Source organism: Canis aureus, chromosome 19 (genome assembly GCF_053574225.1).
Source record: "Canis aureus isolate CA01 chromosome 19, VMU_Caureus_v.1.0, whole genome shotgun sequence".
NCBI classification, from domain to species: Eukaryota; Metazoa; Chordata; class Mammalia; order Carnivora; family Canidae; genus Canis; species Canis aureus.
In genome coordinates, this window is record NC_135629.1 from 30,123,166 (window position 1) to 30,146,126 (window position 22,961).

Consider the following 22,961-nt stretch of genomic DNA (forward strand, 5'->3'; position numbering starts at 1 on the left):
ATAAATTATGTCACACATCATAAAAAGAAGCAAAAATTTATCAACCTACTATGTGATACTCAATTAGGTTAAACAGAAGCCCAAATTCACAGAGCTCATAAGTAGCAGTGACAAGATTTGAACTCCCAGCAATCTGGCTCAAAGCCTCAGTGAAGCAGCATTTAACATCATGATGCAGACAGCTACTTACTGACAATGGACGACTTCCATCATCTAGTAAGTGGGAATGATCCTATAAAATTAGGTAGTGCATAATGGCATTTCTAAAGAGTATAGTATGTATTTGCAAGAGAAACATGCCCTTTCTTCTTTGCTCATGTGTTGTTTGAATTATTTTATAAGGAACATACATTACTTTGATAATCAAAAGACCATGAAACTATTTGCATGCAATTTGAGAAAAAAAATTATTTTTTATGTTCTCATATGCTGTCTTTGTACCTGCTTCTGCTTAGAAAAAATAAGGTCTTAGAAATGACATTAATTTACTCATTGTCCCATTATTTTCTTCCTCAATCTTAAAGTTAAATCTGCTAACTGTGAAAAATTTGTAGAATGCAGCAAGGTCCAAGCAAGAAAACTAGATTTTATTTTTGAAGGAGTGAAGAATTTTTCAAAATATGGAAAATACTCATAAAATGTGAAGTGACTGAAGTAGGCTATGATTCACTTTAATACTAACTATACTTTTACCCTCCTCCTCCTGCCAAATATTAAAAAAAAAAAAACAACCCAGATCAAAATGGTAACAGAGATCATTCTGAGATCACATGAACATTGTACCTAATCTCAGACCACTAAAATCCTTAAAACTCAGTGTTAGGCTCTGAGATTTCATTCGCAATGACTCCCTTAAGTCATTTTTCTTATCTTGAGAATAAGAGATACTGGTTACTAACTGCTGTTTTTATGGAAAGATGTTTCTAAGTCGTGATGATTAAATGATGCAGTTTACAGAGGTCTCTAAGTATACACAGTGGGTATCTTTTGAAGAACTACCTAACCTTATTTTCCCAGGAATTGTTTTGATAGAAAAACTATGGGGGAATATATTTTACTTCTTGACACCTAATGAAGGAGGTCCCCAGAGGGACTGAGGGAATGTGATTTTGAAAATCTCTTCTCAATTATGTGGCCAGGGTGCTATGCCCCAGCTGTAACCAGTTTCTTCATTAGAGTCAGCTTCTATAGGTCCTGATTCCACTCTGTGCACCAAAAGACTAAGGGGATTCCTTTATCTATGAGAATCCCTTTGAAAATAGCAAGACCCACTCTATCAGGCTCTACCTGCACACCATGATTCATGCCAATCATCTGCTCTCCAGATGAGGCAGGCTCAAGTGCCAGGATCAATCAATCCAGTGTGTCTTCAAGATCTGATGCTTCCTCTCCCCAGTCTGTACCCTCGTTCACATGGTCTCTGGGGCCTCCTTCATCCCTGGTTAGTGTCGCATCCAACCCTCAGAGAAGACTTCTAATACATCTTATTCCAAATGAGGAGTGGATCTGATGAGTTTTATTAATATGTGCAACAGATATAAAAACTCTTATATTTTGCTCTTTCCCTTCTGTTCGCATTTGAAGAGGCAACAATATCTGAACTCAAATGGGGGAACTTGAGACATATTCGACATTGACTTGGCCTCAGTCAGTCGAAGAGCCGAGTCTAGTGGAAAGAGGAGGACATTCCCCAGAGTCTACAGATCATCTATTATTTGTTTGTTTTTTTTTTCTTTTTTTTTTTTATTATTATTTGATTCCAAATCCAGTTCCTGTGTGAATCATGGGATTCTAGTAAAACACTGGAACTTTGAGCACTGTGGAGAGGCATAGCATTCACGTGAAGAATATAGAGCATTTTATTTGAGCGTGGAAAAGCAGAATGAGTGTTTTTGTTTTGTTTTGTTTCCAGTTGGCAATAATAAGGAATGAGTGAAAATTACATAAATTCGATTTTAGAAAACTTTTAAAAATGCCTGCTTGATTTTAAAGTAACTTCTGGTTATGATTCACCCTGCTGGTCTCTTAGGTGTCATGAAGTCAAAGCGCTTATTTGTTTTCTTCACTATGAAATTCCCAAATCCTAATCACAATGCCTGGTTCTCAGTGATTACAGAGTCAGGCACTGGCCTGGTGGGGTGAAGGTGGGGCAGAGGAATTTGGCGACTTCATAAACATTTATTTATAGGCACTAGAGAACCTTCTAGTGAATGAATCTGCAGAAGGAGCAAGGCAGCAAATAACTTTGTGGGCTCCTGCCTGATGAATGAAACTGATAATCTCAATCTAAAATTCCCAAAGGCATGCCTTTTAACTCTGCTACAGTAATTGGTCATGTACATATTAACAGCTCTCAAAAACCTGGACCTCATTGACTAATTGGAACAATCTGTCTTGATATGTAGATGTAATGGTTGTTAATATAAGAGCTACACTCTGGAAGAACAGGCCTTAAAAAGAACATTTTTGTGAGCTGCACAACTAACCCCTCAGCCTCACAGCGTGAGGCAACAGGATGATTGTGTTTGTTTGGGAGTAACTCATTTATTTGGGTCTTTCACATCCTTAATAGGAGAGGTAGTTTTAGGGGAGGATTTGCTTCTTTAAACATCCTTTTTATGAATGAAGTACATGTTTTCCTTCTCAGGATTTAGAGCTCCTTACACCCTTTAAAACCACTGAGACAAGAAGATGAAGATATAATAGGGCGATACTGGTTTCTTCATACATATCACTCAATGCTTACTCTTATGGGACTGCAGCCATCAGCAGTGAGATTCAGCAGCCAACAAGACAGGCCCCTCTCCCCTCCAGAAGCTGATGGGCAGTGTACGCGGGTGGGGTGGGGGAGGCAAATTAATAAACAAGTAAACAAATAGATAAGTAATTTCAAAAAGTGATGGGTGCCATGAACAAAACGAAGCTGGGAAATAGGAAACAAAAAGGGCTGAGTTAAGAGGAGAGAGAGTGGAATGTCACCATTGGTAGGACTTAGAAAGGAATGAGCCACAAAAGAAGGGATAATCAGGGAAAGAACTTTCTAGACCCAGTGAAAACAAGGCATGGAGGTTGAGAGGTGGGAGCAGGAGGAGCCACATCTGGTAAGGCCTGGTAGAGCAAAGTAGACCTTTGGATTTATCCAACATATGACCTAAAAGGCACTGGAAGATTTCTTCCTCCCTCCCTCCCTCCCTCCCTCCCTCCCTCCCTTCCTCCCTCCTTCCTCCTTCCTTCCTTCCTTCCTTCCTTCCTTCCTTCCTTCCTTCCTTTTCTTTTTTCTTTTCTTTTCTTTTCTTTTCTTTTCTTTTTCTTTTCTTTCCTTCATTTCTTTCTTTCAAGAATTTATTTATTCATGTGAGACACACAGAGAAAGAGGCAGAGACACAGGCAGATGGACAAGCAGGCTCCATGCAGGGAGCCCGATGAGGGACTCAATCCCAGGACCCTGGGATTACACCTTGAGCCAAAGGCAGAAGTTCAACCACTGAGCCACCCAGGTGCCTCTGGAAGATTTCTTTAAAACAAAGGAAAAACATAATGTGCTTCAAGTGTTTCAAAGAACACTCTGGTTACTAGATAAGGAGCGGATGGTGAGAGGCAAGAGAGAGCTCTCAGGAATCTATAGCAGCAGTCAAAGGCCAGCACAGTCATGGCTTGAACCAGGATGGAAATAGTAGCAAAGAAAAGAAACAGATGAATTGAAGAGATGCTGCCTAATTTAAGTAGAGGATCCAGACACAATACTAACAGCTAACTCTTAGTCTGTGCCAGGAACTGCTTGAAGCACTTATACCTATTAATTCAAAGTAAGCCTTCCCAAAGGGGGTTTGTTTTATTATTGTTGTGTTTCACCATGTCACCACGGGATATTCTTCTGTTTCTTAAAGATTTATTCATTTATTTTAGGGGGAAGAGGGGGTGAGGGATAGAGAGAAAGAGAGAGGAGAGTTGGGGGAGAGGCAGAGGGAGAGAATCTTCAGACTCCCCACTAAGCACAGAGCCTGATGTGTGGCTGGATCCGAGGACCCATGATATCATGACCGGAGCCAAAACCAAGAGCTGGACTCTCAACCAACGGCCACGTAGTCGCTCCAACATTCTTCTGTAGTGTACAAGAGATAGTATGTAATCAAACCTGGTATATAATCCATATAACACAAATAAAATTTAAATATTACATCATCAATTTAAAAGAACTTTTTAAAAATTAAACAAAATGCTATAAAATATTAGAGACTCGTCACTTATCCATGATTTTTTATCCTAAAATTGCTTTCCTTTTTAAACCAGGAAATACAAACTTTATCACTAGAGATAAGCATATCTTATCTCTCTTGATTAGCATATTCCTCCTTCAAAATAATCAGAATTCCATATCTTCCTCTATATCCATCTCTAAGGCAGGCCACCATCACCTCTCTTGAAATATCATAATCACCTTCTGACTTCACTATCCACAGGTGTTTCCTGTGGTCATGTGCAGCCAAAAGGATCCTTCTAAAATGTAAGCCAGAAAATGTCCACTCTCTGCTGGGGACATTCCAAGGGCTTTCTGTCTCATCTGGGGTAAAAGTCACAGAGCTGCCCATGGTCCACCGGGACTCTCATCACCAGGACCCCAAATATTTTGCTGACTGTATTTCTATCGCTCTGCCTTTTGCTTGCTCAAAGGTGCACGGAAGGCTTCTGCCTCAGGTCCTTAGCACCCATTGAAATGAAATGCCAAGGCATTCCATGTCCTACACAGAGAAGGCTCTGTTAATCAACTGAATGAACACTGCTGATCATTTAGAAATGAAAGAAGAGCGTAATAACATAATTTAAACATTTTAGGGGATCCCTGGGTGGCGCAGCGGTTTGGCGCCTGCCTTTGGCCCAGGGCGCGATCCTGGAGACCCGGGATCGAATCCCACAACGGGCTCCCGGTGCATGGAGCCTGCTTCTCCCTCTGCCTGTGTCTCTGCCTCTCTCTCTCTCTCTGTGACTATCATAAATTAAAAAAAAAAAAACAACAACAACACATTTTATATAGTATCAAGGCATGAAAAAGAGCTCCCCACTTAACTGTGAGGCAGGATTTCCTCCAAGTGGGAAATTCTCCTTATCATTAGCCTCTCAGAATAGTACAAGAGAAAGACAGAGAGAGAGAGAGAGAGAGAGAGAGAAAGAGGAAGAAAAAGAGATTCATGGTCAACTAAGTTTGGGAGATTCCTGGTTATATGAAAAGTAAACAAGTTTCTCTGTTGGAGTATTTCTTAATGATTTTACTATCTTAGCCCATGATCAACTTATAAGAGAAAGGCAGCGTTTCCTAAATGTATGTGACGACATATCACTTTGTGCACAGCATTTAGACCAACCAACGGAACCTGTACCAGGGGCTACTGCATATATGATTATGATGCTTCAGGCCACTTTTACCTTACCAATAAATAAATATGAATAAGTAAAGTGATTAGAGAGAGAGACAGAGACAGGACTGGAGCAAATTTAGAGGCAGAAACAGGCTGAAAAATGTCAGGAGGTAATCAGATAAATTTTCTTACACTGTGGCCTTCCTTGATCAGGGAATGGTGAACACTGAGGCTTACAGTAAGAAGATTCTCTGAAACACTGAACTTTATAAATTAATGCAGTAAAGGTTTAAATAGGGAGATTCAGAAATCAAAGCTCTATCTATATAGTTAAGAACTGGGATTTAGGAGTCATTTTACTATTAACCCACATATCTTTCTTGTATTAACCTGAGTTTTAAAGCCCTGTCTTAGAAGACATCCTCAAACATTCAAGAGATGAAATTTATATTTTTAAGTAAAATAAGACTTTTGGTGAATTTTCCCAGCTGGTCTCCATATATCGCAATAAATGTACCCAAAGCAATAACTGAGTTCAATACAGGGCCGGGCCAAGGAAGCAGGGAGGGAAGCTTCAGGAGTTTCCTCTCCCTTCTATTAAAGGGTGAGGTGGGGGAACTATGAAATTCTATGCTGGGGATTTAAAGGGAAGAAAGAAAATAGACTTTCTTTCAATCTTGACTTCTTTCTATTCCTTATAAATCTTCCTCACTGTTCTTTCTGAGTGGCAGTGGCACTAAAGAACTTGCTAAAGGCTTTAGATTTAAGATGGCTTGAAACCTTACTGCTCAAATTTTGACAGGACAGGAAAAAAAAAAAAAGTGGAGGGGAGGCAATGGGGGAGTGTTTCTCTGAGCCCTATGCCCATAAATCCTCCTGACCTGAACTTACAATACATCTGATCTGACCGCCTGAGGTCTCTACCTTCCATGCACAAAGGTCTCCCTGGGTCAGTTTTATTTGAGTTTCTCAGCTTAGAAATAGATTCTGAGAAGAACAGTGTTCAAAGCCCTGGGAACAAATGTTGTATAAATAAATAAATAAATAAATAAATAAATAAATAAATAAATAAATGGGAAATACTGAAAGCTTATAACGAAAAAAACCTGCATCACATCTAGGTGAAGACTTTCAACAACTAGGTCAGAATGCAATACCAAGCTAAACCGTATATATTTTTTGGTGGGGAAAGAAAAAATGTGTAAATTACCACAAATTCAGCATAAAAATTTCTCCTAAAGAATTTGTTAGGCCTTTGGCTAGATTATCATCTAAATTCCCTGAGTGTGGTCTGGAGCCTGTTTCAAGTAGGGTATGCAGCACTGAGCATTTGAAAATTAGCCAGTCTGAAAAAAAAAAAAGAAAATTGGCCAGTCTGAATCTAGATGTGCTGTTAATATAAAATACACATGGGATTGCAAAGATAGTACAAAAAACTGATGTCAAATAGCTCAGTAATAATTGTTTAATATTGATTACATGTTGAAATAGTAATATTTTGACGTATTAGGGTAAAAATCATAGATTGTTAAAATAAGTAGAAATTTAATTGCTTTTATAACGATTATTTACCACAAATTGTATAAAATAAAATAAAATAAATTATTCAGATAAGTAAAATCATTTGTTTCTTTTTACCTCTTTTAATGTGGCTACCAAAAATTTTAAAAGTACAATGAATGGCTTACATTTTATTTCCTATCAGGGCTGCTCTACGTGGGTAATAATAAAAAGACAGAAGTGGCCAATCCTGACAAAATATGTAGTGTTTCCTCTAGACATCTCTAGGCAAAGACCTGATAGCATTTCCAGTTCCTCTCACCTCTCCTGTCTCTAAGTTTTACTACTGGTTCAGGTACTCAGGAAGTCCTTTGATTCTTTTTCCTTTCCTGTCTCTAAGTTTCCTCTCCTGTCTCTAAGTTTTACTACTGGTTCAGGTACACAGGAAGTCCTTTGATTCTTTTTCCTTTCCTGTTATATAATAAATAGCAGTTAATATTCCAACAAAATTATTTCTACTACATCAGTGATTCTAAAAACAACCTAAAGCAATGACAAGAAAAATAAGGAAGTGACTTTATCAAATAAAAACAATTCTAGTTAAGATTTTGTAGACGCCGAAGCCTAGATTCTGAAGTACAAACAGTAAATTTCAGTCAAGCCACTTACCTTCTCAGAAGCTCAGCTGTCCCAACCTTAGGTCACTTATACACTTACCTCTCTCATAAGGTAAATGAGGATTAAATGGGGTAACATCTAGAATGTTCCCGACACAGACAATGCTTATAAACCACCACCAACAACAACCACCAGAACCACCTCCAACACCATCACCACCACCCATCAGCCTTCTTTTTCTTTGTCTGAGAGCTCCCCTGGGGTCATCAAGTTTCTAGATTGAAATTATCTCCATTTAACTGGGTTTCTGTCCACATGGTCATCTGCTTTTCTGGGATTCTCAGTACAATCCAACCAGGTATCTGCATACCACATGTCAGTGACAGACGATCAAACATCCTGGAGCCAAGTTCACATCTAAGGAAGACTATGTGTGACAGGGGCTATGGGACATTATGAAGGCCAGAGGCCAAGGCTGCTTTCACCTTGCCAAACCAGTTCTCTCTGACTTTGTACAACCAACCATTAACTTCTCCACTGAACAAATGCTGAGCATTAGGGCCCCTTCATATGTTCTTCTTAATTAACCCAGGGCATACATACATAAAAGATCAACCAGATGGAAATCAAGTATTTCACTAGCAAAGGATGAAACGTTCTGCTCTAAAATGAAATCTTTATTTCAATAAAGTCATCAATTACATTTCAACCAATTCCCTCTCCATTTAATGGAAGTCACTACAGAGAAAAACATGATTGGCCCTACCACTGAGCAGCAAACACCAGCTGACCAGCAGCAAACATCAGATAATCTCCTTGACAGTTCCAGGGTTCCATCAAGAGGCAGAATAAGGAAAACAGGCCATGCCTTGAGTACACCCACGAATGATTCTCCAGGAACAAAACAACTTTCCAGAGAAACTGCAATAATTCCAGGAATTTCAGGGAGGGAGGGAGGGAGGAATTTCAAGGCAGGGAGAAAAAAACAGTATGAGGTAGCAAAACTTATTTTTAAAAGAAAATGTCTCAATCTTCCTTTATTTTTTTTTAAGTTTTATTTATCTAAATGACCTCTACACCCAACATGGGGCTCAAACTCATTACCTCAAGAACAAGAGTCAGACACTCTACTGACTGAGCCAGTCAGGAGCCCCTCAGTGTTCCTTAATGACAGCTCTAATGACAGACAAAGCAAGCTACTATGGCGTTCCTAATGACAACTGTTTTGTGAAAAAGCCAAGTTGGTTTTACAATTTTCAAGATAAATAAAATCAAAATCATCATCGATGTCTTCTGGAATATTTATTTGAACAGGGATTCCACTTCCTTTTTTTTTTTTTTTTTTTAAGATTTATTTGAGAAACAGAGCATGACTGGGAGGAGGGGCAGAGGGAGAAGTAAAGAGAGAATCCCAAGCTGACTCCGCACACAGCATGGAGCTCCATGTGACCCGGAGGTCAGGACCTGAGCCCAAACCAAGAGCCCAAACCAGGCATTTAACCAAATGTGCCACGTAGGTGCCCCTCCAATTTTTACAAGGAATATGGAATAGAAAAGGACAGGAGAAAGTTATATCTCATTTCCAAAAGAGTGATGTTGCTAACATAAACTGAGGAGATAGCGGGACACTGGTTTTATACAAGTCTGAAGAAAAAAAAAATCTGAGTTAAATACAAGTAAACAGATTTCTTTGGTGGAGAAGAAGCCTTCAACACTGGCCAATATATAAAATACATCTTCAAGAAGGCATAGAAATAGAGGGGATTCCCGGGTGGCTCAGTGGTTTAGCACCTGCCTTTGGCCTGGGGCGTGATCCTGGAGTCCTGGGATCAGGTCCCACCATCAGGCTCCCTGCATGGAGCCTGCTTCTCCTTCTGCCTCTCTCTCTCTATCTCTCATGAATAAATAAATAAAATCTTAAAAAAAAAAAAGAAAGAAATAGAAATTTATTTCTAGCAGAAAAAAAAAAGGAATCCATAGAGGAGTGCTAGCCAACCTAAACATGTTATCTGTGCTCTACAAGATCGCACTATGGGAAGCCAGGGATTGAAATGGGGGCTCAGATTCTGGTGGATGGGCCCACATCAGAGTTGTGTAGTAGCCTGTCATATTTGCATGAGTGTAGAGAGTTGACATCATGGGAGGCCTTCCTGGGTGCCACAAGTGCACGAGCTCACCTGGGAGAAGGAAGGCGGATGCAAGTCACCCGGAACGTAAAGTAGGAGTCCAAGAGAAAGATACTTGTCTAACCAGAATGTAACAGAAACATTGGAAGAACCAAGACCCAATTCACAAAATGAAAGGCATTAACGCCAGCCTAACTCCAGGCAGGAAGATGGGAGCTGGGCAGACAGGAGGGAAGACAGCATCAGGTCAAAGTAACACACTCAAAGATGTGGATACTGATAACAATTGTCAGCCTACGCAGGATGTTAAAGTGGGAAAGAATCACAGAGAAATGTCAGCCTAAAACAAGTAAATTCTTGCCCTCTGAACAAAACTTAATGCTAAGAATGTAATACACCACCATCAGTTCTGGATATAGGGACAAATAATTCAACACATTCATGTCATGGTTGCAACTAACCCATGCTCCTAGCAACCTAAACCAGTGGAGCCATGCTACAAATTCAGTTTTTAAAACATAGGTCCAGGGGGATCCCTGGGTGGCTCAGCGGTTTAGCGCCTTCCTTTGGCTCAGGGCGCAGTCCTGGAGTCTCAGGATCCAGTCCCGCATCGGGCTCCTGGCATGGAGCCTGCTTCTCCCTCTGCCTGTGTCTCTGCCTCTCTTTCTCTCTCTGTGTCTATCATGAATAAATAAATAAAAATCTTAAAAAAATAAATCAATAAAAATAAAACACAGGTCCATAAATTCTTCATCAATGATTATGAAATCTCAGAAGCTTTCAAGACCAAAGGTATCTTGTTATTATTGCTATTTATGATTTATGGTCAAAAACTAATTTAGTGGTAAAATTTGATGTGAAGAAATGTGACGCTACTTTGAATACTGAGATTTCCCACTTACCGTGAATATTCATCTACATGTTGCAGAATTATTAATGCATTCAAGGAGTAGAGACCTCGCTATGTGTCCTCAGTAATATGTATAGCATATGCATCACAATACCTTTCCAGAAATAATCCTGAATTCTGAAATTTTGGGCCTCATAAGTTTCAGCTAACGGATTACAGACCTGTACCATATGGTAATGTGTACTTGGTGTATATTAGGAATAATGCCTTTGCTTCTATTCACTTGCTAGGATGCTCTAAACAGAGCTGAAATGAACCAGCTGTGAGTTTCACTGGAAAGGGCACACACAATCAATTTGGATCATTTAAGCTTATTGAAGACTTCAACTCATAAAGTACCAATAAGTCTGAATCAACAACTCCTGCGATCTCTTATGGTAATAAACAAGATTTTAATTACCTTAGACAACAAATATGCAATGAGCCTCCACTTTAATGGAGCTATCAAAGGTTTTATCTGGAGATTTCTCTTTGCATTAACTCCAACTTCAGTTATTAGTGGAAACACTGCATGACTCAATCCTATTAGTGTTACATGAACCTTTGTTTAAGTTACCAATCACAGAAGAAGGAATGAGCAGGGACAGAGAGAAAACCTAGGATAGACGCTGCCATAGACAACTGTGGTTGCAGAGGTAATACAAAGCTGAATGAAAAGCCATGGAAGAACTGGAACAGGACACGTAACTGTTTCAATCACTGGAATGTTCTGAGCCTTTTCACTTTACGGATTCTTAACCATATCTCCAAAATCCTTTTTGCCATGTAAAGTAATATATATATTCATGAGTTTCAGGGATGAGAGAGTAAACATTTTGGGGGGGGGGTACTATCTTGTCTATCAAAATGCCAATGATCTCTTTCTATTCCTTCAACTTACCAAGATCTCCTGCTTCAGGGCCTTAGCATGACCTTGTTCTATGGGGAGGTTCCAACTCATCTCTTTCCCCTTAATAAATATCACTTAATAAATATAGCTTCATAAATTATCTGTCTGGAGGTCTTCTATATCTCATGACAAAATATCCCTCTCCTTCAGAGACAGTATCACAACTGATACAACACGGCTCTATTTATGTGACTGTTTGCTTAATTTCTGTGTCATTACCAGAGAGTAAATACCTTAAGGGTAGAGACACTGTCTTTCTGGGTCACCTTTATAACCCAGTGCCTACATGACAGGAGGAACTCAAGAAAAATTTGCTGCTAGACAAGGAACAAAAAGCTGCCTAAAATAGAAAGTGAGAGTATCTGAGCATCTAAATTGTGTCTAAACTCCTAGGTGTGGCACTGTAATCTGCTTCTGACTGTGTCTCCTAACTTAAACTGAGCTGTAATGAAAGCTGGCTATTGAAGGGCATTTATGTTGTTTTTATAAGGCCATTTATTTTTCTATTAGACAGGATGTTTTTAAGTGTAGGAACTCCAAAAACAAGCCCAGGATTCCAGACAGGAAAATGTGGGGAGGTCTGATCTCTGGATGTGTACAAAGTTGTAGGTGACCTCAAGGAATTCCCGGGGAGCAGAAAAACCTACAAAGTTGGTTTTGTTGCAACTGACCCTCAAGAGAGCAGGTTCAGATTCTTGCGGGGCATATGCTTACAGAGCAGCCTGCAGAGCTGAATTCAATACCCGAGGTTATGACAAAACCTCAAATGGAACCTAAAGGAATCAAGCCCAGCAATGCTCTTACCCATCAAGTGAGGTTCATTTCCTCTCTAAAACCCACAAGAACATAGAACAACCTCTCAAGCAGTGAGTCCTCAGGATGAACAGACTTAGAATGATGCCACACAGGTAAAGGAAGGCTCGATTCCAACTAAACATACCACTTTCTCTGCTCTGGAATCTCATAACAGTGACATTTGGGGCAGGATAATTTGTCTGGGGGCTGCCCTATGAATTGAATGTTTAACAGCATCCCTGGCATCTCTGATCACTGGATTCTAGTAGCATATCACTGAGCCTAATGGTAACAGATGAAAATGTCCCCAGACAATGCATAATGTTCCCATGGGTGGGGAACACTGTTTCTAGTTGAGAACCAGTGCTACATTCTACCGATCCCAGGGCAATCTTCAACCATAACTCTTCTCCAACTCTGTATATGAGACAAATAATGTCACCAGTGCTGATAAATGACCCATGATAAATTACAATTTCTTACTTTCATATTTTTAAAGATTTATTTTTTATAGAGAGAGCTCAGCAAGGAACCTGACCTGGGGCTGGATCCCATGACCCTGAGATCACAACCTAGGCCAAAATCAAGGATGGTGGGCTCGACCAACTGAGCTATCCAGGCGCCCCTTCTTACTTTCATTTAAATTTCTTAGAAAACAACCTGTTATATGGAATGAAATAAACCAAGTCTGAGATGTTCAAAGTGTAAGAACATCGGGGAGAGTTCATATTGATAAAGAGCTCAAACAAAGCAATTTAACATAAAATATTACAGACATGTTTGGGGCAAAAGTGAGCAACTTTCCTCGCATATTTTAAAGTTAAATCTAATCCCATTACCTTTGATCTCTGAAATTCAAGTTCCTCCAAATATATCCACTAAGTAATTTAACATGTTTATCACATTAAAAAAAGAAAAAAAAAACAACAAGCTACAAACCAGATGGGCCTCGATGAGGAACCCAATTAATACAGGCAGCCTTACCATCTGATATTACTTAAAAGAAATGAATTCAAACAACTTGGTTGAACAATAATTCTGTGCATTGTAGCTGCCATTTCTAATTAGCTTCTGAATTTCAGGGCATTCTCTGAGTAAAAGAAAACTGAAATATTCATTCAAAGTAGGGATTTTTAAAAAAGAACATGCATCTAGTCTATGCATTTTTCCAAATATGAATGGAATACGAGGAGACAGGCCATCTCCACATTAAGGGATGTAATTAAGAATGAGGCAAAAGTTCCACATTCCCATCTCTAGAGCTCTTCTTTACCAAGGTAGCTGCCAAAATAAGTTTTCAGTCTTTCAAAGCACAGGTCTTTTGTCTGAACAACACTAGCGGAACAAATGGCAGTGCAATTCTAAGATAAAGAGGCTTTCAAGAAAAAAACTAGCTGGACACAAGACTATCCCTTCAACTCACACTGCGAATGGGAACCAGTCAGCAAGAACAGAAGGGAAACCCCAAACTTCTAAAAGGACAATACAATTTTGCTTCTAGGAATCACATTTTCCAAGTACCAAGATCTCTAAGAAATGACTCATTCAGTATAAAAGAAAGAAGAGAGCCCATTAAAAAGAAACCCTACTCAGGAGACCTTGAACTAGTATGATTAGTAGAGAGAGATCCACAGATAGAAAAATCTTAATTCTGAGAATCTGTCAGCTGAACAAGAAAAAAATATGAAGTATTTTCTCAGAAGAGTTATCTCTGATTTCTCTAGCAATCACAAATAAGAAACAAATTTATATATGAATAGAAGCATCTCTAAACAAAGAAAGACTACTAATTTTCTCATCTTATAGGGATTCTTCACTTCTGATTCAAGGATGCCCTAAAGGTTCCATAAATGGGCTAGAGTGCAAATCAGTGTGTACACCCATGTACTTTCCCTTTACGGAGGTGGGTCTCAAGTATTCATCAGACTATCAAGGTAGGTCAGGACTTAAGGGAAGTTATAAAATTTTAAGAGCTGTCTGTCATTCCATATTTAAGCCCAATCAGAGGCTTGAATGCATGCCCATGCAGCTCTTCCTCAAAGTTGTAAAGCTTACCACACAGAGAACCAAACAATCAACAAACCTGTGTGCCCCAACAAAAGAATATCCATATCCTGATCATGATGAGAGGTAAAAATAAGGTTAGCAATGCAAGGGGTATATTGCCCCCAGCCAACATTAATGAAGGAGTTTGGACACTTGCTCTTTCCCCCACCCTCACCAAAAAGATACAAACCATCAACTGTACCCACGACTTTCCTCTGTCTAGCAGCATGGATCTATGAGAAAATTGACACAGAAAAGGCAAAATGTCACCATTGATCCCAGCAGTGTTAACTGAGAGTCATACCACCAGTGGCCATAGCCTCTTTCTCGACAGCTGGCCGGGCAAACAAACCTTGCAACAGCTTCCCCACTGAGAGAAGGTTCTGAGATGCCTCTTCATTTATCAACTAGCTTTTCTCTTTTCTAAAGGGTGAAAACAGTCATCTGAGTTTCATACAGAATTTCACCTTTAGAAAGTAGGACTTCTGATATAGACAGAGTAAAGAAATTGTGTCACATGAAAGAAATGGCTGAAAATCCTTGGTCAAGGGTGAGTCTTACTGAAACCAAGATGATGCTCATGACTTCCCCATGCTTCTCCAGTTAAACAAAGCTGAGAAGCTTGAGGAGGAACATATACCTGTCAGGCTGTGTATAAAAGATTTCCAGAGACAAAGGTATGGATGGTACAAATTTGATTTTTGCAAAATCACTGGCAGTAAAGACGAAGCATCTCATGAATGTGAAGACACAAAGCAGGGCTACACTAGACATCTCGCCTTGTTCTCACCTCCACAGGAAAGCGCCTCCCATTGATGCTGTGTTCAGAGCCTGCAGAGCCATTGCTGTGGCCCCAGTGAAATTCCACCTTCTCGGCTTTGAATCTGCCAGGCAGGCCAGCACCGCTGACAAAATAGTCGTCCTTTAGAAGTATGGCAACTGTATAAAATGGAAGGGAAGGGGAACAAAGTGAGTTTCAAAACAAAAACTTGAATGACTTCTTCCTTTGCTTCAAATAAAGTTCATGATTACATGATGTGAATTATTTCCTCACGTTCCTATTTAAAAAAACAAGTCAAAAACACCAGTTTGAATAAATTAGCACAATCTAGCTACAAAATATTCTGAAGCACCAGTTCACTCTAAATCACGAAAATTCCCAGGGAATGATCTCAGAATTTATCCATTTCACAGATGGGGCGGAAAAAAAAAAAAAAAAAGGAATGGAGAAAGTAACAGAGTAAGATGCTCTGAATCAGGGTCCCCTAAGTCTGCTTGATGACCAAGAGTATCTCGAGAGGGAAATTTTTCTTTTTGTAAGCACCGACTCCTGGGACTACCCCAAGGCTCAAGGTCTGGAATGCCAGATATGAGGCAAGTTTCTTTGATTAGAAAGCTTAGGCAATGGGGAGCCCGGGTGGCTCAGCAGTTTAGAGCCACCTTCAGCCCAGGGCCTGATCCTAGAGACCGAGGATCGAGTCGAACATCGGGCTCCCTGCATGGAGTCTGCTTCTCCCTCTGCCTGTGTCTCTGCCTCTCTCTCTCTCTCTCTGTGTCTGTCTCTCATTAATAAATAAAAATAAAATAAAAATCTTAAAAAAAAAAAAAAGAAAGAAAGAAAGCTTAGGCAAAGATGCCAGGAAATCAAATTTGCAGTTTCTTCCAATTCTAGGGCAAGATCAGTGGGCATACAGCCAGGTAGGGGTTGCATTCATAGTATCTGAAAATGATGCCTGGGAAAATTTTATTCATTAAGCCACTCAAATAATTGCAGATAACTAGATTTAATTTAATGCTCCATGTTTAGGAAAATTTTACTTAGCACATCCAAAAGAACCCCTAAGAATTCCATAATGTAGAGAATCTTAGCCAATTCTCTAACTTTTTTTTAAAGACTTTTTTTTTTTAAAGATTTTATTTATTTATTCATGAGAGACAGAGAGAGAGAGAGGGAGAAAGAAAGAGAGAGAGAGAATGGCAGAGACATAGGCAGAGGTAGAAGCAGGCTCCATGTAGGGAGCCCAACATGGGACTCGATCCTGGTTCCCCAGGATCACGCCCTGGGCTGAAGGCAGCACTAAATCGCTGAGCCACCCAGACTACCCTCAACCCTAACTTTCAAAAACTTATTCCTCTTCCTTTAAACATGGGAAAGAGAAATTGAGAAAAAATAAGTCGGATTGATACAAGCATAGCAATTACTTTCCCAAAAGGAATGCAGTATCCAAATGCATAACAAAGAGATTTTATTTTATAAGTGATATATTCCCTTTTTTTTGTTTGTTTGTTTTCTAAAGTGAATTCATGCATCTATTCAACAAACACTTATTCCTGCTAAATATGGGTAAGATGTCAACCAATATATTTCATGGTTTGTGATCACCAGCCAAATCTGTGTAAACTACAGAAAAGCTCTTGTATCATAACTGTTTCTTTTTCTTAAAGAGATCCCAGTTCAAGCTTTAGAGAGAAATCCTGCATGAAAATTAGGTCTCTGTAAAAGATAGGGACTAGGCTAATGACCCATCTCTAAAATAGTGCAATTAGTTTCAGTACTGCTCTCTATAAAAAAAGTATTAAAAGCAAGTAAAGGAATCCCCCGCTCGTATAAATCCCTTTTTATTGCATTCAAAAGACGGTTTTCTCCAATTTCTGAAAAATATACAGTGAAGGTGCAATTAGTGGGACAGCAAATTAAGAAATGAAACAAAGTCAAAGCAAGTGTTTCTTGTGCTGATTAAACATGACACGGTGCTGTTTCACCTTTGCTGTGTGCTAGGCATGTTTTAGCAGGGGTTGGCAAACATTCTCTGTGATGGGCAAGATAGTAAATATTTAAGTCTCTGTGGGTTGTAGGATCCCTGTTACAACAACCCAACCTAGTCTTTGTGGCACAGAGACAGCCACACACAATACATAAATGAATGTTCCAATAGAACTTGACCAAAACTGAAATAAGGATATAATTGTCAGATGTCATGGAATCTTATTCCCTCTTTGATTTTTTTTTAAACCATTAAGTACACAGAAACAAGCAGGGGTTGTCATTTGTGATCCCTAAAATACAGTAGGATACTTTATAAAATGAAATCTATTAAACCAGTCATATGCCCTTAGTTCTAAAGCCAAAATACCTATGGATTAGCTCAGTAGTGTCTCAAATACTGTTGAGTACTCTCATCCTGTTATAAATTCTATACCTAACATTTTGCATCCAAAGGATGAAGGCAAAGCATTTTGAGTGCATCTGTTACAATACACCCAGGGACTCAGCAGTATCTTATAAATATTTGATTTTACCTAAATCATTTATGTCTCTGTCAGGGGTCATTTTACTTGTTTTATATGAATAATTAAAAGCATAATTAGGGAACTGTACAATCTGAAACATTAATCTCATTTTTCATTTTACTGTATTCCTCACAGCATGCTATGTGTACCTGCTCCCTCTTCTGAATGTGGCTTATATTTTTGTTTACCTATAAAATTGGGAAGTGAGAACTTCCCGAGCTATCATGTAACCATATTCTGATGACCCCTGATGACACAGAGCTCTGTGAAAAGAGCATAAAGGCACTTCCTACAGAACACAGAATATAGTGAGAGCCAAGAGCTCAGAAGATGGACACAGCTGGGCTGGAGTCCAGTTCCGCTACCTCAGAGCAGTGTCACCTTGGGCAGGTTACCTCACTTCTTGCTATCTCAGTCTCCACTGCTATTCACATGCCACTAACAGGGTCTAAATGGCAAGACTCTTTTGATGCCTGAAGGAAATAATGCACGGAAACCCCTTAACAAAGCAGTGCCAGAAACCCAGCAAGCACACATCCAAAGGAGGAGACTCCTGTCAGACTCATCTGTGGAGATACGGATGGAGCGGACGTCCAGTACAGAGGGGTGCCCACACAGGTATGACTCCTTTTTCAGATAGAGTGCCATTTTTAAAAGAAATTTTATTTACGTATTTGAGAGAGAGAGAGAGAGAGCACAAGCAGGGAGGAGGGGCAGAGGCAGAGGGAGAAGCAGACTTGCTGCTGAGCAGGGAGCCTGACACAGGACTCGATCCCAGGACCCTGAGATCATGGCAGGAGCTGAAGGCAGATGCTTAACCGACTGAGCCACCCAGGCACCCCTCAAATTCCATTCTAAAGCATATTGACTTCTGCACAAAAGAGAGTGTCCTAGGACAGGGAAAACAGCAAGAATAGATGCGGCCCAAATACGTGAGAGAGATTGTTAAGTGCTGAGCAGATGCTCTGAATTCATTACAACATAGAGTAAAAAGGCTTTTCCTCTTCTTGATCCTTTCTATGCTTTGGTCATATCAAGGAGAAATAAAAAATCTCAATTGGGTGCTGATTTGCTCTTCAACACTTCCCTGAGAGTCATTCATTTCCCCCCTGGCCCAAGAGTATTATGCTGAATATAATAACATCAGTAATTTTGATTTATTTTCATAGAACACAGACATACATGCTTATATTCGTCTATGTCAAATAGCACGGGTCTTTCCATTAAAGTGTTGGTAAAAAGTGTTCCTTTATAATCAATTCATTTAATTAAAATAAAGAGAGCCAGTTGAAAAATAAACAGTAAGCACATAATACTACAATAATAATAAAGAAAGCCACCATCTTGGGTGGCTCAGTCAGTTGAGCATTCCACTCTTGATCTCAGCTCAGGTCGTGATCTCAGGGTTGTGAGTTGAAGCCCCGTGTTAGGCTCCATTCTAGGAGTACTGAATTTTAATTTAAATTTTAAAACAATATAAATAAATTGAATCTGGATTAGGTGACAATTAGGAAGGTAGCAAGTAACAGCTAAAGAATGGAGATGGGGATCCCTGGGTGGCTCAGCAGTTTGGCACCTGCCTTTGGCCCCAAGGCGTGATCCTGGGGTCCTGGGATCGAGTCCCACATTGCGCTCCCTGTGTGGAGCCTGCTTCTCCCTCTGCCTGTGTCTCTGCCTCTCTCTCTCTCTCTCTGTCTCTCATGAATAAATAAATAAATAAAATATTTGTTAAAAGATTTTAAAATAAAAAAAAAAAGATTTTAAAATAAAAAAAAAAATAAAGAATGGAGATGGGAGGGGTAAGCAGAAAAGGTACATGGGAGGGGACTTTCCAGAACAAAGCTCTCTGGCTGTGAACTGCTACTGTGGACTGGGATGGAATCACAGCCTAATGAGGGAGGGCATGGAGGGAGCTGAGGCTTCACATTTGGAGTTTCTTAAGCGAGGGTTCATAGTCCATGGCAGTAGCTACCCATGGGCTTCAGGGTCTAAACCCTGCTGAGACAGGAAGCAATACTCTGAGCTTGGATGCATATATGAAGTCAGACTCTGAAGCCAGTTGAGTCTGAATTTGAATACTACCATCTGTCATACTGCAATTGTGGGAAAGGCATTCTACTTCTTGGTACCCAAGTCCCCATTCTGTAAAATTAGAATAATGCAATAGTAGCTTCACAGGTTTGCTAGGAGGTTACAAGAATGACAAATGAAGAATGTTTAGAACAGTAATTGCTATATGACATTAGAGCATAAAGATGACATTGTATAAGTGTGTAAGTGTTGTTTATAAAGGTTATTATCCTAGGGAGAGAAGCCTCAGTTTTAATAGACTCCCCTTGTGTGTCTGAGGCTCCCCAAACTGTAACACTACTCTAGGCTGTGCACAGGGGGAGGGGAAAAGGATAAGGCATTAGTTTTCTCCCAAGCTCACAGGGATAACTGAGTATCTGGCATTCACAGCACTGTTTGCAGGACATCCACCCACTGTTTATAAATTAAACTCAACATATCTATATGATGCTGGGCTAAAGCAAATGTTCACACCAAAATCTGAGTAAATAGCAGTAGGTGCCAAAAGTTAAACAAAAATGGATGGAAGGGAAACTAGATGCTTGCTATCTAAACTTCACTATCCCCAACCAATTTTTAACACTATAAAAAGAGAAAAGATTACTATAATTGGATCTTAATGGTGTAACCCCCTGCCCAGACCACCCACAATACAGGTGTCCATTAGGGGATGCTTTGGGTCCTTGGTAAAAGGGAAATGTTCTGCTCTGCAAGTCAAGAAACAGGAGGTCTAGCACTAGCATTTATTTCTTCAAATATTTACCAACTTATTACTGGGGAAGAAAAGATTAGTAAATCAGGCATGGCTCTTTTCTCTTTTCTTCATGGGGGGAAGAGAGGTCCTGACAACTAAATTAATAGCAGAAGCAACCAAGCAAGTGGGACAAGTGGTGTGCAACCCCAGACAGGAGAAGGGGAGTGGATATCTTGAAGGACTGATCAAATTAGATGAGCTTAGAGTTAACAGAGCAATCTTGAGAAGAGCTCACAAAAGGGAACCACATCCAGGAAAAAGAAGCTCATGCAAAGGCCCTGTGGTAGTGAGAGTAAGTAAAAGGAACCCAAGGTGTTTGGTGTCCAGACAGCAGGGGGTGACACAGAAGCTAGGGAATGAGGCAGAGACAGTAATCAGTCTGTCTTGATCCTCAGGAGACATGGATAGTCCTTGACATGGCTAAGAGAGAGAATAAGAAAGAAAGAGGGTGAGACAGAAAGACAGACAGGATTAGATTTGGGAAATAAAATTATTCTGATTACTAAGTGAAGAAGGACTGGGAATAAAGCAACATTAGTTGGCAGGAACAAAAGTTGGGAGGTTACTGCAGTCATCTGTCAAAGAAAGACTGGGCGTGTTATGTTGGAACGGCCTGAGAAATCCAAAAGCTGTCAAGCCATGCAATCCTGAGTCTCAGTTAACTGACTGCTACAATGAGAAAGATGAACAAAGTGGATAAGCTGACCCTTCAATCATACAAGATATGACAGATGTCAATCTAGCAGAGACCCCTGTGCCCTAAAAATGAAAGACAGGCTTCAAAAATGACCCCCCAAAATCCAAATTTTACTAAAGTCTACTTGTATAAAATAGTACTGGTTTCCCCATTATGTCATTGGTTATGTAACTGGTATGTAATTGGCTTCCATCTACCCATAAAATAGTTTCTGCCACCATGGCACAAGGGCTGGGGCTATGGGATTCAGACAAAAGAAATGGAACTAAGCAGACATGAAACAAAGCTTGTAATTTACCTAGCTAAAGACAGACCCAGGGAAATAGCTCTGACTTGAATTCCAGAGTTCAGGCAAGATTGAATAACAACAGGATGAAAGAACTTAAGAATTTGGACCTCTGAAATAGGAAAACATGTATTTATGTTATTTATTTAAGTTTTAATTTTAATTCCAGTTAGTTAACATACAGCATTATATTAGTTTCAGGTATACAATATAATTATTCAGCAATTCTATATAATAATCAGTGCTCATTGTAAGTGTACGCTTAATCCCCATCACCTATTTCACCCAGCACATTCTTCTCTATAGTTAAGAGTCTATTTCTTCATTTGTCTCTTCCTTTGTTCATTTGTTCTGTTTCTTAAATTCTACCATGAAGGAAATCATATGGTATTTGTCTTTCTCTGACTTATTTTATTTGGTATTATATTCTCTAGCTCCAACTAGGTTATTGAAAATGGCAAGATTTCATTCTTTTTAATGGCTGAGTAATATTCCACTGTATATATATACCACACCTTATTTATCTGTTCATCTATCAATGGATATTTGGACTGCTTCCATACTTTGGCTATTGTAATCTATCCACTTTTATTAATTTAAAAACTATTTCCTGAATCCATTGATGCCAGGCACTGTGGGCATAGGCAGATAAACAGGAAAAAATGTAGGCAAAGAAAAAAACACACAGTGAACAAATATAAAGTGGGAAAAGAGAAGTAATATACGTGATGACAAATGCCTTTACTATTTGTCCTTAGTGTGGGTGGAGAGAAAAACTCATGAAACACCAAAAAGCCCTCCAAATAGTTAAAATTCATAGGAGCCCATGGCTTATTAACATACATCAGAAGCACCGTCTAAGTCTTAAATTCTGATCATTTAGCTAGAAGCTAATGCTAGGAACAGCAAGATTATCTTGAAATGTTCTTGATGAATGCATTATCTTTTCATTCTACAAAAATGAAAGAAAGGGAAATAACTTAAGATGAAATCAAATGAGAACTGGCACAATAGACAGTTATGGCTCCTCAGGAAGAAAAAGAGAGATGCTATCTGTCTTGTAAAGATATTTTAGACAACTTTCGAGAAGTGGGCTACGTACAACTAACTTGCTCTATTGATTATGCTGGATTGGATATATAGCACTCTCAGGGGGTTAAGACAGATATGAACATTAAAACTGTTTTATGGGAAAGTTACTGTCTGTATGTAATAGGCTGCTTTAAATATTAACTTTCTATATTCATATTTTAATATCCAAAAGACAGTCTATTTTACAGATAAGTGACCTGTAAATTTCCATCACAAAAAAATAAATACTCACTACTGAATTTATTTTCTGGAAGAACAAAATTCAAAAGAAGACTTTTGGAGAAAAAAAAAAAAAAACCCACGTATTTGGTTAAAAATTAATGGTGAAGGAGAAAAAAGTTTTTTCTTCAACAAGGTATCCAAGATAAATGTAAAATGAACAACTGCAGCAAAGAAGGACATGTGGCTAATGTGGGGCTTTTGTTTAATTACGTTTTAAATTTTTCTGGTAATTACAGATTCATACGTATTTGTAAGAGATAATACCATGGTCCTGTGTTCCCTTTGCCCAGTTCCCCAAGAGGGTAACATCT

At 39.3% G+C, this 22,961-nt stretch overlaps 1 protein-coding gene across 3 annotated transcripts in view; it reads right to left on the reverse strand.

Annotated features, from left to right (window-relative positions):
• Positions 1-22,961, reverse strand: part of PTPRG (protein tyrosine phosphatase receptor type G) — a 704,516-nt gene that overhangs the window by 267,735 nt on the left and 413,820 nt on the right. For all 3 annotated transcript variants that reach the window (XM_077858250.1, XM_077858249.1, XM_077858251.1), the window contains exon 4: positions 15,029-15,177. In XM_077858250.1, coding sequence (XP_077714376.1) covers positions 15,029-15,177 — 149 coding nt within the window. The remainder of the gene's footprint in view (positions 1-15,028; positions 15,178-22,961) is intronic.